Source organism: Sinocyclocheilus anshuiensis, unplaced genomic scaffold (genome assembly GCF_001515605.1).
Source record: "Sinocyclocheilus anshuiensis isolate Anshui unplaced genomic scaffold, SAMN03320099.WGS_v1.1 scaffold85, whole genome shotgun sequence".
NCBI lineage: Eukaryota > Metazoa > Chordata > Actinopteri > Cypriniformes > Cyprinidae > Sinocyclocheilus > Sinocyclocheilus anshuiensis.
The window spans coordinates 2,824,464-2,839,283 of record NW_015536800.1 but is presented as its reverse complement, the minus strand read 5'-3'; the positions used below and the strand labels follow the sequence as shown (position 1 = coordinate 2,839,283).

General features: G+C 37.0%; 1 protein-coding gene across 1 annotated transcript in view; it reads left to right on the top strand.

Moving 5' to 3' along the window:
• The window catches only part of LOC107656821 (protocadherin Fat 1-like), a 103,302-nt gene that overhangs the window by 39,449 nt on the left and 49,033 nt on the right, over positions 1 to 14,820 (top strand). The window contains exon 4 of the mRNA XM_016444778.1: positions 14,002 to 14,063. Coding sequence (XP_016300264.1) covers positions 14,002 to 14,063 — 62 coding nt within the window. The remainder of the gene's footprint in view (positions 1 to 14,001; positions 14,064 to 14,820) is intronic.

The following is a 14,820-nucleotide window of genomic DNA, read 5'->3' as shown; positions in this document are numbered from 1 at the left end:
GCGCACACACACACACACGATGCGCAAAACTCCGCATTTGAACAGTCAATAGCAAATACTTAAACTAATAACAAAACAGTAGCTGATTCAGAAGCGCCAGATTGTCATAGCAAAGTCAGAATTACCTCCTCTCCTAGGTTCACGAAACGGTCGTCCATAAAATGCATTGCTGTTCTGTTGTAAGTAATCTTAAAGATTCCTAAATGCATCTACTTTCGGAAGGCCAAATAAAGTGCTTTTGCTTTCGCCTAGAAACACACAGCGTCTCTCTGACATGGCTGCTTCAACACTAACTGCGGTTACTGAAACCACGCCTTCTTTCTTTGCGTGAACATTTGGGCGGCATTATGCAAATATTTCCACATAGTGAGGTAGATATGTGGGGGCGTGTTAGAACGAGCCGTTTTAGGAGGGCGTGGCAGAGTCTTAACTTTGATAAAGTATATCTCTTTGGTTTTGAGACTTTAGTCTTTGCAACTTCAGGGATCTTATCGATGCACAATCAGCTTGTAACACTCCAAAGAGAAAGGAAAACTTGAAATCGCATCATATGGCCCCTTTAAGACACTACCGTTCAAACGTTTGTGGTCGGTCAGATTTTTAAAAATGTTTTTGTAGAATACCTCTTATGCTCACCAAAGCTGCATTTGACAAAAATAAAAACAGTAATATTGTAAAATATTATTACAATCAAATAAAAAATTTCAATTTGTATTATTATTTTTCTATTATTACAAACAAATCAAACAATTTAAATGCCTTTACTGCCATTTTAATCAGCTTGATGCATCCTTGCTGAATAAAAAAACTTTGAATTGTTGTGTACAGTAAGAGTACTGAGCTACATATTAAGAATTTCATGAGAATTATTAAGATTTTTTGAATTTTGGCAAATCTGAGCAAAAGTTTAGACATTTTGAGATCTCTTCTGAAACTCCTGTGTGTGATATTATTAGATCTTTTTCTTAGGAAAAACATTTGTTCTACATTCAGTCTCATTACTGCCTAGGAGGAACATTTAAGATTATAAAGAGATTTAATTTGTAATTTATCTTCACAGTGTTTTACTGACTTGTGTGGTCTTTTTTTCCCCATGCAGTTACATACACAAATGTCAAATAACAAAGGTTATTTTTGCTAGCAGTGGCCAATGAGAGTTTTCAGACCAAATAAGGGTTTGTCCTCCAGCAGACTGTGTTCTCTCAGTAATGGTTCCCCACTTGGATTTGCTCCAGGGAAAGAAAGAAAGAAAAGGGAGGAAAAAAGAGAGGAAAATTTAGGCAGTCTGACTTTTTAGTAGAATATTAACCATTCCAGGAGTGGCGGATATGTGTGGGTTATTAAAGTGCCTGTTTGTGTGTGTTACCAAGAGTAAGAGATAAGACTCTATTTAAGATAAAAGTGCTTTTGCAACACTTTTAGTTTTAAGTCCGTAAGTTCTTCATTCATGGTGATTAACAGAGATGGTTCATAAGAGGTTCCTGAAATATTTTGTCATCTTGGAAGTGCATATCAGATCTCCAGAGGAAGGGCTCTGCAAAGCACAACTGATCTTGTGCAACCATATCTGTATGTAATGTAGACGGTACATCTTTTGTCAAAAGCACAGGGTGCTCACCCACCCAAACACTTACAGACTCAGACATAATATAATATAACTGGGAGTAATCAGGGATGGGTCCGTCTCTTCCTAGATAACATACAGCTGCACAGCGTGTACATGTCTGGCAATGAATAAAGTTCATTGGAGGAGGTCTTTTCTGAACAGATGTTCCATTTACTTAAGCGGTTTCTAAAAATAAATAATAATAAATAAAGACAATTCAGCCTCAAGGCACTGTTGCTATTGTTAACTACAACTAAATCTATTGTCTTTTCCGTTACTTGTAATACATCTGAAATAAAATAATGTTGTCTAAGAATAGGGCTGGACAATAATTCAATATCAATATGTATCGCGATATAATTTTTTTCAATAACGGTGATATGATTTTTAAACACATTTCCGATATTTCGATATACATTACCAGTTTCCCATACATTGATTTATTTGTGCCGTTTGACTTCGTTGAATAAACATGAGCACTGCACATTTCAAAATCATAACACGGCGTGGGTGTTTTATATGAATGTAGCTATCTCTGAAGGGAATTGACTGTCTTCAGAAAAGTTTCGATGGCATTTTTCAGGATTCTTTGATGAATAGAAAGATCCAAAGATCAGCATTTATCTGAAATAAAAAGCTTTTGTAACATTATACACTATTCCATTCAGTATAATTTTTATTATTTTTTTGGGAAAGAAATTATAGAAATGAATACTTTTATTTAGCAAGGATGCTTAAAATTGATCAAAAGTGATGATACAGGCATTTATAATGTTACAAAAGATTTCTATTTCAGATAAATAGTGTTCATATCGATATCGGAATTATATCGTATCGACCGAAATTAAGAAATATATCGTGATATCAATTTTGGCCATATCGTCCAGCCCTATAAGAATTAGAATTTTTGAAATTATAAATGTTGCCTTTGGAACTAATTGAATAAAACTATTCAAAACAACAAGAACAAAAGCTGAATAAATGTGTAAAACTAAAAATTAAAACTGAAAATATAAAAATAAAAGCTAATTATACTATCAATAAACACTTTAATAGTATTGAAATACTAAAATAGCACTGTCTCAAGGTTGATTGGTTTGGCTGCTTGAATTTCCTTTAGCGCAGATTTGCATAGGCTTATCGTGGGTGATGAATGAACAAGATGATGCTCTCCCTGCTTTACTAAGCATTTCACAATAACCAGGAGTATAATCCATTTAATCATAATGACTTGCACTACTGTTTGAGTTTTGAGCCCATAGGGAAAATGAAAGATTTCACTTATTAACTCGGAATGAAAATGAGGGAAAAAACACTAAACAGCCTCAGAATGAAAATGAAATGTTTCAGTCACTAGCTGTCTAGAAATAAATGAAACATTTAAGTGACTGCCTCTAATAAATGAAAGTTTGGGTTAGATTTCAGTGACTGCCTTAAAAACGATGGGAGATAAATCTAAACTAGGCTTTGAGACTTGTCACTGAGAATTGGCTAAAGCAGGGCTCCACTAATGGCGCTTTTCCACTGCATGGTACGGCACGGTTCACTTTTGGGGGGTTTTCCACTGGGTACAGTACCTGGTACCTGGTACTTTTTTTAGTACCACTTCGGTTGGGGTTCCAAGTGAACCGTACCGTTACCAAAACGTGATGTGTAAACTCTGCTGATCACGGATTGGCCGGAGAGAATCGTCACTACCTGCGTCACTGAACTTGCGACACAAACACAACAGAACCGCTAGATTTAAATCAGCACAGCCAGCGAAGGATCGAACGCAACTGTTTTGAACAAGCACACCTTTTTTAACAACCAAAAAGTGGCTGTTTCGTTGTCTTTTGAGGAATTACAGACATTCCTTTTGTTGATAGCAGAGGAGCGGATCCAGCAAGCTTGATGGGGCGACGTGGAATGAAAAAGTTTTTCAGGAGTCGCGGCAATGAGGCGGCGCAATTATAACGACATGTGAATAATCCCGCCCACTCTAAAGTGGTATTGAACTGCAGTGGAAACACCAACCGAGCCGAGCCATGCAGTGTCGTACCGTACTGAGCCGTGCCGAGCCGAGTCGTACCACGCAGTGGAAAAGCACCATAAGTCAACATGACATCAAAACTGATCCCGTTTACTTAAATGCACATTTCCGTATTTCTGCACAGAATTCATTACAATTACTTGCACCACCTCTGAAATAACTTTCCTTTTCAGTTGATGTCACCAAGTCTGCTCGCATTTAACCAACATAACCGTTATAAGATATGTCATAGACTTGGCAAGAGTTTATAGAGAAGTTGTAAAGAGAAAGAGTGTGCAGGCAGTAACAATATACTACAATAGTAATTTCAACAATTCATAACTTCTTTGCAACACTTAAAAGCGCTTCATGCGCTTCTAAGCAATCAAGCAATTAACTCATAACCTTTATCACATGTTGCAACCATAGCTACCTGCGTTGTTTATATTTGAACAAGGTTTCCATGAACGCTTCGTTGAATCTGGAGTTTAATTGTTATCACTGCTGACCTCTATTATTAGTTTTTCATTTTTTGCCCAAACCGTCACGCCTGACGATAAAGCAGTTAAATATACAGCAGGCCAAACCTCAGTAATTATATGTTTAGAAACAGCAGAGCCCTGTGCTGGCGTGTCTACAAAGCAGCCCTGCAAAAAAAATAGGACCTGTGGGAAGAAGCAGAATAAACTTGTTTGTTGGTTCGCTGGTAGATCGGTGAAGAGCACATCTGCAGTCTTGGAGTTTGATTGTTTATTTCTCAGCTGACATTTTTGTCTGCTTGGTCACAAAAGCACCTTGGATGATATTGATTGGTTGGTTTAGTTGTTTGTGTGTGTGTGAGGTAACTAAGGGCTTTGATGAGAGTTTTTTTTTTTTTTTGGCAACAGTAAACAGGTCTTAGTGCTGCTTTTGTGTTTCATTGAAGGGAACATGTCATGGAAAACAGGATTTTCCTTGATCTTTTGAAAAGAGTTTATTGTACTATATAGACACTCAAATGTGCACAACACAAAGCCTCCACACCAGCACAATAAGAACATTTCTAGAAAATAAGCTGCAAAACAACTCATTCAAAAAATAGACATAACTATAACCTCTATATTTGCTATATAAGCACATTTGCATAATGTGCACAATGCTATTTAATTTAAATTAATTAATTTATCCATCCATCCATCGGTTATCTCTTATTTATGTATTTATGTATGCATGTATGTGTTATATGTGGATGGATGGACAGATGCATGGATGGATAGATAGGTGAAAAAATAAATATCTATATTAGGTCATTTATTGAAATGTCTATTTATGTGTTTACCTCTCTCTCTCTCCCTCTCTCTCTCTCTCTCTCTCGCTATGATCAAAAGGGTGCTTCTACTAAATACTGAGCAAAGGGTCTGAATACTTAGGACCATGTGATATTTCAGTTTTTCTTTTTTAATAAATCTGCAAAAATGTCAACGATTCTGTGTTTTTCTGTCAATATGGGGTGCTGTGTGTACATTAATGAGGAAAAAAAATTAACTTAAATGATTTTAGCAAATGGCTGCAATATAACAAAGAGTGAAAAATTTACGGGGGTCTGAATACTTTCCGTACCCAGTGTATATACTGTATGTGTGTGTGTGTGTGTGTGTGTTTGTGTGTGTGTGTGTGTGTGTGTGTGTGTATATATACACTCACAAACACACAGGACTTCAGGTAAAAGACAGTCGGGCAATAAAGAATATGCAGAATACAGCTGCCTTAAAACTCCAGCTCATAACATCTGAAGACTGTAATTTACTCTGACACCTGTGCGCCACAGCCACCCTCAACAAAACGCACTGGAATTTTCCAGGGAAGATACCTGGCAGAGAAACAACTTGAATTAGTGTTTTGTCCTAGAGCTGCATTCAGAGGCGCTGTGAGTGCAGATTTGTTCAGTGAGTGTAGCTGAGGATAATGACACGCACTCCAGGTGAACGGATTGTTCCCGTCTTTGAGTCAGGTCATGCAAAAGAGTCTGAGTCTGGTTAACCTGCTCATACTGACCTCAATCCCTTCTGCACAGGTCAGTTAAAGTGATGAAGTGAGTGTGTGGGTGTGAGCTTGCATAAATGTGGTGTGTATGTACATACACGTGTGTATAAGCGTTCATGCATTAGCTTACATGGTCCCTTTGCCCCACCATTTTTCACACCATCATTTTCTCCCTTTCTCTGCATCTTTAAGGTCTTTCCCAGAGGCCTTTGCTTCGTGTGAGGTGTGTGGGTGGTTCGCTAGTCTCTCCATCTTTTCCTTTGCCCTCGTGAAATGCTTTCTCTGAATGACTGCACTACGCTTTTTTTGCTCAAGCGTATGTGTAAGAGAGATCCTTTTCATGCTCTACCTGTCGGTGAAGAGAAATGAACCTATCTGCCTGAAAGCTGCTTTCAGCCTGGTTTTCGAAAGCACCCCGCTGATTTGGACTTCGAATTATGTGATAAAGGAAAAGGTTTTATGTGAGCCGGTGTATTTGCGCAAGTGAACGTGACTACTCATTTCTCAGAGTGGAAGTGCATGTGTGGAGAGACAGGGATCAAATATCAGTGTATGCTTCATGACAAGAGCATTTTCAACTTAAAGGGATAGTTCACCCAAAAATGAAAAATTTGTCATTATTTACTCAACCTCATGCTATTTCAAATCGGTGTGACTTTTTCTTTTGTAAAACATAAAATGTATTTTGAGAAATATCTCCATGTTTTTATCCCTACAATGGAAGTCAGTGGGCTCCAATGTTGTTCGGTTTCTAACATTTTGTGTTCTGCAGAAGAAAGTCAGTCATAGAGGTTTGGAATGACACAAGGGTGAATGAATGATGATAGAATTTTCATTTTTAGCAGAACTATGACTTTAAGTCTCTCAAACACGAAAAAGTCAAAAGAACCCAAATATGACAATTAAAAATTTGCCACTTGGTGTATCATATGCTGCTCTTTTGTAGAAGTGTTTATTATAATACATATGTATTGTAGTTATATTTGACTGACTCACATGCCAGATAAAAATAAAAATGTCTTGCATTTTACCAAGCATATGTTTCAATTCCTAAAGTAACCAACCAAGTTTAGTCAGGTAGTCAGGTAGTCAGGCTTTTTCTTATTAAATTTTTGTCGTTTATTATTTGCAATTCAGAAATTGAGAAGTTCAGTGTAATCATGTTAAATTTAGATTTTTTTTGTGATATAATTTTATATAATTTAGTCATTTTAGTCTTATTACTATTTTAATTTAATTTAATTTAATTTTAGTCAGTAAAACATTTTAGTGATATGTAATATTTAAACAATTTTTGGCCCCACTTTATATTAAGTGACCTTAACTACTATGTACTTACATCAAAAATTAAGTACAATGTACTTATTGTGTTCATATTTTATTGCAAAACACTTTTGCTGCTATTGAGGTGGGATACGGGTAAGGTTAGGGACAGGTTTGGTGGTATGGGTAGGTTTAAGGGTTGGTTAGGTGTAAGGGATGGATTATGCATTTTATGCATTTGAATAAATGTAATTACAGAAATTAATTACAGATGTAATTACATGCAGGTATTTTTTAAATATAAGTACAATGTAAAAACATGTATGTAAACAATAAGTGCATTGTACCAAATTATTAATTTAAATGTAAGTACATATTTGTTAAGGCCACTTAATATAAAGTGGGTCCCAATTTTTTTATTTTTTCAGTATGTTATAATTGTTTAACATCATAATCATTTTTTGTCTTGTCTCACATTCACTATCGTGGACAAAACCTTTTTTGACAAACATTTTTGTCAGTAATTTTTGTAGATTCAGTAACTCCATTTAACTTTACGAAAACCAATTTTTACTTATATTCACCATATGGTCAGTGTTGTTATTATTAACTAAAACTATTAAAATCATTTTTAATAATGTGAAATTAACCTGAAATAAAATTTTATAATAAATGGAAAAACTTCAAAAACCTAAAAGAAATGTTAAAACGTTGCCTAAACAAATAAGTTCAAGTTCTAAAATTACTAAAAGTAAAATTAAAATGAATTAAAGCTGTATAGGCATATTTAAATACAGATAACAACAATTAAAATAAACTAAAATTAAAATGAATTTTAATAAAAAAATTTAACTGAAAATATGAAAATAAAAATATAAAATAAACCACATGTACTATAATAGTATATTAATAATACTAAAATAACTGCACATGTGGAGTGTTAATTTTGGACCATGAGTATGCTGGTAGTGTGAGTATGGGAATAATTTATTTAGCTGGAAGGCACAAGCAGAAAGAATTGTGCTCAGTACAATGCAGACGGTTCTTATTCTGGTGTACAAACCACACACACACACACACACATTTCTGGAAATCTCAGATCTCTGGTGTAATACCTGATATCTGCATTAGCTCTCTCATCGTCCTCTTACCAGAGTAGATTTAGCTCGCTGTACTGACAATGTCAAGAGCACTGGCTGCTGGGATAGAAATCAGCTCAGGTAATTAGAAGTCTACGAGCCACCTCTGTGCCTTTGAGCTCTACTCTGCTTGTTTAATTGGAGTGAAAGGAGGATATAGCTGCAATGATTCACAAGGCCTGCTTTCCTCTACTTTCTCCTCCTTTCCACCTTCCTATCAACTTTCAGCAAGGCTTTTTTAAGAGGAGAAAAAAGAGGGGGGAAAATGTGGGTTGTTATACAACAATGCCATGTGCTCTTTTCAAAGGGTTCAACCCAAAGTAGGGAAAGCTTGAAAAGAAATGGATACTATGTCCAACGACTTCCTGTCGTTTCCTGTCTTTTAGGCTCCCACAGTTGGCACGAGGTACAAAAGGTTATTAAGGATGGAAAACTAAAGCGAAGTGCAGGGGAAAAAAAACACATACACACACAAATCACTCCCCCTCCCTCTCACTCATTCCTGTGGATAAAGTTGCAGGGTTTTAGAGGCTTGTGAAGCATATCTACCGGCACACCTGTCCTACTTGTTTACTGCTAACCTACGGATTTCACACACCAGAAATTTCCTTGATATTCAACCCAGCCAAGCAAGCACGAGTCCATAAAAGCATTTGACCTCTGACAGAATCTTTGCATATGTTACATGGACAAATAATAAACAATGTGATTTGCCATTGTAAGAGAAGCTTGTGAATATTAGTATGCATTTTTCCCCTCAGTGCTAGGGTAATCTCTTCTATTCCAGTTTAATATGCAATTATAAGTAAGCCATTTAAAGGCTGACTTCCACTATGGCTGTTTGATTGAATGACCCGACATGTCAAATTCTGATTGAACCAATGGCATGTTTGAGGTTGAACTAACTGTCAGAACAGGGACATATAAGCCAACCCTGAAGTTAGCATCACCCTGGTTCCCTTGACAAAAAAACAGTAAGATTTTTCCATTGACTTTTGGATTACTAAAGAAAAAAAGCTTTGTGAGTTTATGATTCTTAAACATTTTGTTAATCAAGATAATCTTCATAAATGAAGACATTTTATGGCTTTTGAAACCCAAATATAATCGGAAGTAGTGAAAAGCTGATGCTAGGCTATAAACAAACTCCAACATGGTCACATGACTTTAACGTCACTCCCACTCAGCTTCCAACAACTCTTTCAGTTTTTAATATCTACAAGTTTTATAGGTGAAGTTTAAATAGCTAGCAAATGTGCATGTATAAATGCAATGATACTGTAAAAACAAGCAAACATTAGTGAGTAGATGAGTTTTCCTGTTTGGTGTGATAACATTTAATGTCCCTTATAACCTCTTTAGTCCCATTTAGCCACTTGTTAGTCACAGCCTTTTTCAAGACACTTTAAAGCTTAAAAAACACGAGTGGGATATTGTTGATGTATTTTATGTCATAGAAGAAAGTGTGAAAATATCTTGAGCTTGTGTTAACCATATACCTTATTACTGGCATTTAACAAAAACAAAAAAAAAAGTTAAACAAAAAAACTCATTTCTGTTTTATGACTCACTCCTGCATTTATGTTTTTAGGACTCATTCATAGTTTTTGCAATTGCTTTTGGTGCATTTGCACAAAAACACTTCATCCTTAAAGGACAGGACAGATACATTTTGTGGCAGTGTGCCATACCTTGTAATGTAGAAAAAAAAATCAATGCTGCGGTCTTAATGCCAACATGACCTTGCACGCATATGCTCACACAGAGGTGGGAATGCAGTGATTTAGTGTTGTAAATCCAGGTCGTCCCCATGAGTGAGCTTTGAGCTCTGGAATACTCAAATCAAAAAGAATGTTTTGAAAGAGACATTATCTGCCAGGGATTTGTCTCTTTATTCTTGTTCATTCTCTCTCTCTCTCTCTCTTCGTGACCCACACTCTAAATGAAGTTAGTACACCGAATAGAGCGGAGGTCTGAAAGCTCAGTGTTAGTAATCTCAGTCACTCTCAGATAGGAATTTCCTACCATCAGCTGCCCCATTTCCAGGGGCCTTTGGTTGCTAAATGTGGAGACTGAGCTGAAGCCACTCGACAAGACTGATGGGATTTATTCAGATGATGTCTGCTTTATCCGCCAATGAGTTTGAGAGGTCCTAGTTTGAGAAATGCTTGGAGACGTCATCATTTAATTTACTCTACATTTACAGAACACATACTGTACACTCACAAAGACACAAAACTTTATTGTTGTTGTTTTTTTAGTGTTTTATTTTAGTTTTTAATTTCTGTTTATTTTATTTAGTTTTACTTAGCATGACATGACAATAATAATCTTCATATTGGCCAGAATTTTAACACCTCTCTTTATCTCCTTGCACTGGCTACCGGTCGCGGCTCGAATCAAGTTCAAGACATTGATGCTTGCATATAGAACAGCCACAGGCTCAGCACCCGCCTACTTCCACTCACTACTACGAATCTACATCCCCTCCAGAAGTCTGAGATCCGCTAGTGAGCGACGCCTCGTGGTACCATCACAGAGAGGCTCAAAATCACTTTCCAGAACATTCTCGTTCACCATTCCTGGCTGGTGGAACGATCTTCCCACCCCTATCCGGAATGCTGAATCCCTGACAATTTTCAAGCGACAGCTGAAAACTCGTCTCTTTCGAAGCTACTTGACTTCATCATCATCATTATAAAAAATAAAAAAAATCTCTCTTTATTTATTCCTTCTCTTTCTAGCTTGTACTTATTTGAACAATGTCTAGAAACTTGGTATTACAAGCACTTCCTGTATCTGTTTGCCTCTTTAAGAAGAATCGCTTTATGTATCCCCAAATTGTAAGTCGCTTTGGATAAAAGCGTCTGCAAAATGACTAAATGTAAATGTAAATGTAAATGTACTGGTGCATCCCTATTAGTTACCGCTGTTGCTTGTGTCATCTCCATTTGTGAACTTGTGAAAATTAATTACTTTAGGTTACTTTTTAGCTACAAAACACAAATTAATAATAGACTAACCTGAAATCTTTCAGCATTTGCATGTTTTTGACTTATCTGAGCACATATTTGTGTGTGCGAGTGTGGCAGAGTGTCTCTTTGATAGGCTCTATTGAGTGTTCTGCAGGAGGTTAATGGTGTAAGGCTAATGTGAGGCTCTTTCTGAGAGACACAAACCCAGCAAAGACTTCTTTCTCAACCTCAAGTGTTGCCCTTCTCTCTCTGTCTCTCCGCTCTGAAATGGCTGCCATTCACAAACACAGTATGTGTTAGAATGGGGAGGAGGGTTAGGGTGCATTTGGGAACGTTGCCCAGGTCTGCCCACTGTAGTGCATGTCTTTGTGTGTGCGCTCATTTATCTATGTAGTTGTGGCGTAGACTGTTTTGTGCTTGTTAGTGGGCCTTGAGAGTGTTTTGTATGTACATTCATCTGTGCTTAAGAGAGGTGCATATGCGTTTCTGTAAGTGTGTGCGCTTTAACATGTGTGCGAGACCCTTAATTAGGAATGTGGCATCTCGGTCTCAGATACGAGGTGTTGCATTCCTGCCTGCTAATCGATACCTCTTCTAAAGTCCATCAATGGCCTTCCGTCTAAGCGAGCGAGAGTTCAAGAGAGCCAGAAAGAGAAAATAGCGCTTCTTTTTTCTCCCAAGCAAAAGTGTTTTAGAGGAAAGGGCAGAGTGTCATTTGCCCAGACACTTGGATGCTCTTTTTTTTTGCTGGTTTCTTTCTGATTTTATCCTTTCCTTTTCTCCAGAGGCAGTGTGGCGGCGCTATCATTATATGCAAGATTTCACTATGTGTTTACTGTAGGAGTTCAGTGGTTAGCAGAGGCTATTTTAGCAGAAGGTCACAAGCTTGTGCTCAGCGAGACATGCTCGGGCTGTAAGTACCTCAGACTACGCAGACAGATCAAATAATGAAATCTTTGAGCAAAATTCATTTGCTTTCTTAGAAACAATGAGGCTAAACATCATCTGATGGCTAATGAAATGAGATTCCTGCAAACAGGACACGATTCATCCCAGTCCCCACTAGGCTACTTAACTAGCGTTCCTGAGTCCACTAACTTGATCTGGAAAAGCGATGTTGGCTGACCAAACTATACCATACACTATTAAAAATAAAGGTTCTTTATTGGCATAGATGGTTCCATGAAGAACCTTCAACATCCATGGGACCTTTCTATTGCACTCTATAGTGGAAAAATGTTCTTAGATTATAAAAATGTTCTTGACATTAAGAAAAAAATGGTTCTTTTAAGATATGTTCACAGAAAGGTTCCAGAATGGTTCTTCTATGGCATCACTGTGCAAACCTCTTTTTCATGGAACCTTTTTAAGAGTGTAAACCAGTCTAAACCAGTATGAAAATACATGGTTTGTTTGGTTATTCTGTCTTTCGTTCCTTAGTTTGATGATTCTTTCTTTCTTTCTTCACATTTGCTCTTGCATCTCCCAGCTTCAACGGTCTTGTTTTTCTTTTTCCAAAAATGGCTGAACTGTAATTTTCGTTGGCCACGCTTAGCCCGCAATGCAGTAGACCACTGTTTTTTTGGCCGGGGAAGAAATGGATTGTGGGTATGAACACGGGCGTCTTTTTAGCAGCATGTTCTTAAGGTCCATCCAGCAGCCGTACACCTCAGCATTACACACATATGCTCGTGTGTAATGAGATCTAGGGGATGGAGGTTCATTTTAGCTGAGAGATATGCTTTAGCTCAGTATACATCCAGTGTATGCAATATATATTCATGAAATTGTATTCAGTTGAGGAGAAAGTAAGAGTCATATCTGCGTATTCTGAACACCAAAACTTCTGGGAGACACTTAAAAGCTGCCTAACTTTGATTAATTCAGAATGTCAGCTAAGTATTATTACTTTTTAGCCTAACAGTGAAAAAAGTTCCTGTTAATTCCTATAAAACATGTCCTTATTTAAATATCCCTATTTACTCTCCTTTTCCATTCCAGTCAAGTTCTTGGTCTATAAATGTAGCTTTGCCTTTAATATAATGTTTTAAAGTGCAGAGATTTTGATGACTGCCCGCATTCAGAGTTTATTTTCATTCCCATGTATGACTGCAAAAGCAAAGGAGAGAGAGAGATGGTTTGCAGCCTAGCACAGTTTTGACCAGAAGCAGGAGGCGTGTTGCGGCTGGGCTATTTCTGCTGCCTGCATGTGCGCCATTGATGGCTTCTGGTTTCGGAAATCCTTTTTCTGCACGGTCGGCAGGCGTCTCTTGTGTGGTCGGGGCTGGCAACGTCTGCCGCGCTCTTTGACCCATCTAATGTACAATTATCTACAATTATACTGACGGAGAAACACAAGTCTTCTTATTATCTGCAATCGAGACGCTCTTTACAGAAACGTGTGCTCATATGCATTGTTGTTCGATCTCTGTCTGCCTGTTTATACTCTTTTCACTGGGTTCAGCACTTGAATTCACTTCCAATTGGATTTCTGTTGTGCTCAGATCTTATTTTCCTGTAATGTAAAGCCCTTGAGAGAAATCTTCTAAAAGCCACCACAGAAGAACCACACCCAGAACAGATTGAAGTAAATGCAGTGACGGTTGCATTGACATTTCACTCATCATTTCAGTGCTTGAAGGTGTTTATTATCAGCATTGTGTGTTTGGTTGAAGGTAGTTTGTGAGGTTTGTGTTGTCTGTTTTCAGGCAGCGTGAGTACATGTTTAAAGTGTGGTTGTTTGTTCAGCTTTAAAACAGTCCTGACACAAGCACAATGCCCGTTCTGCAGTTCTTTGCAGCTGAATCTGTGGTATTTAACGTTTGTGTGTGTGTGTGTGTGTGTGTGTGTGTGTGTGTGTTTTTCACAATATTGCACCCAGAAGCTAAATAAATCTGACAAAACCCCTTTTGAGAATGTCTGGGTACAAGATTGTTAAGATGCTAAGTTTTAATGTGGTTACAAATTGTGTTCATGTTTTTGCAGGTCTGGTCACCACCACGTCTCGGAAGCTGGACAGAGAACAACAGGATGAACATATTCTGGAGGTAAAAACACCTGGATACATCCACTGACCACAACACTCCTTAGAGCAGACAATTCTAGAAACTCATATTTAGAGAAGTCCTAAAAAGTCCCCTTTTTCATCAGTTTTTTTTTTTTATTCTTAAGGAATATTCTAGGTTAAAGTTAAGCTATTTGTATAGCTTCTGTGGTACTTTCCTTCTTTCACCAACAAAAATAGCATTATATTATATTAGCATTATATTAAATTATATTTTTTTAAACCTAAAAACAACTAAATATGCTACCATTCAAAAGTTTGGGGTCTGTAATAGGGCTGGGCGATATAGTTAAAAATGTATCAACGATATAATGTTTCATATCGTTCGGTATCGATAATTATTGACATTTTTATAACCGATTTTAAACCAAAAAGCAATAGAATAAAAATGTTTAAATTTAACCACTGTAGTTATAATTAACAATTTATTGAGACAAACAAATATTTTTTTGTTTTAACAAATCAAACACAATAAAAATTAAACGTATCTAATTTCTCATGTTTTATATGCAGATTAAATAGGTCTTTATTGTATAGGTCAAATTGTCTCCCGAGGCCACAGGAGGGCCAATGAGCAAAATGCAGCGCATTTAGCAAGTAACTCTATAAAATCATGTATTTATGCATTGCTTAATACAAAGAGCCAAATCGCCCATCACACAGATTGTCTTTAAAAACATATGAGACGCAGTGAAAAGGAATAAACCTCCACAAATTTGTGACGCGTTTTCTAAAAGTTT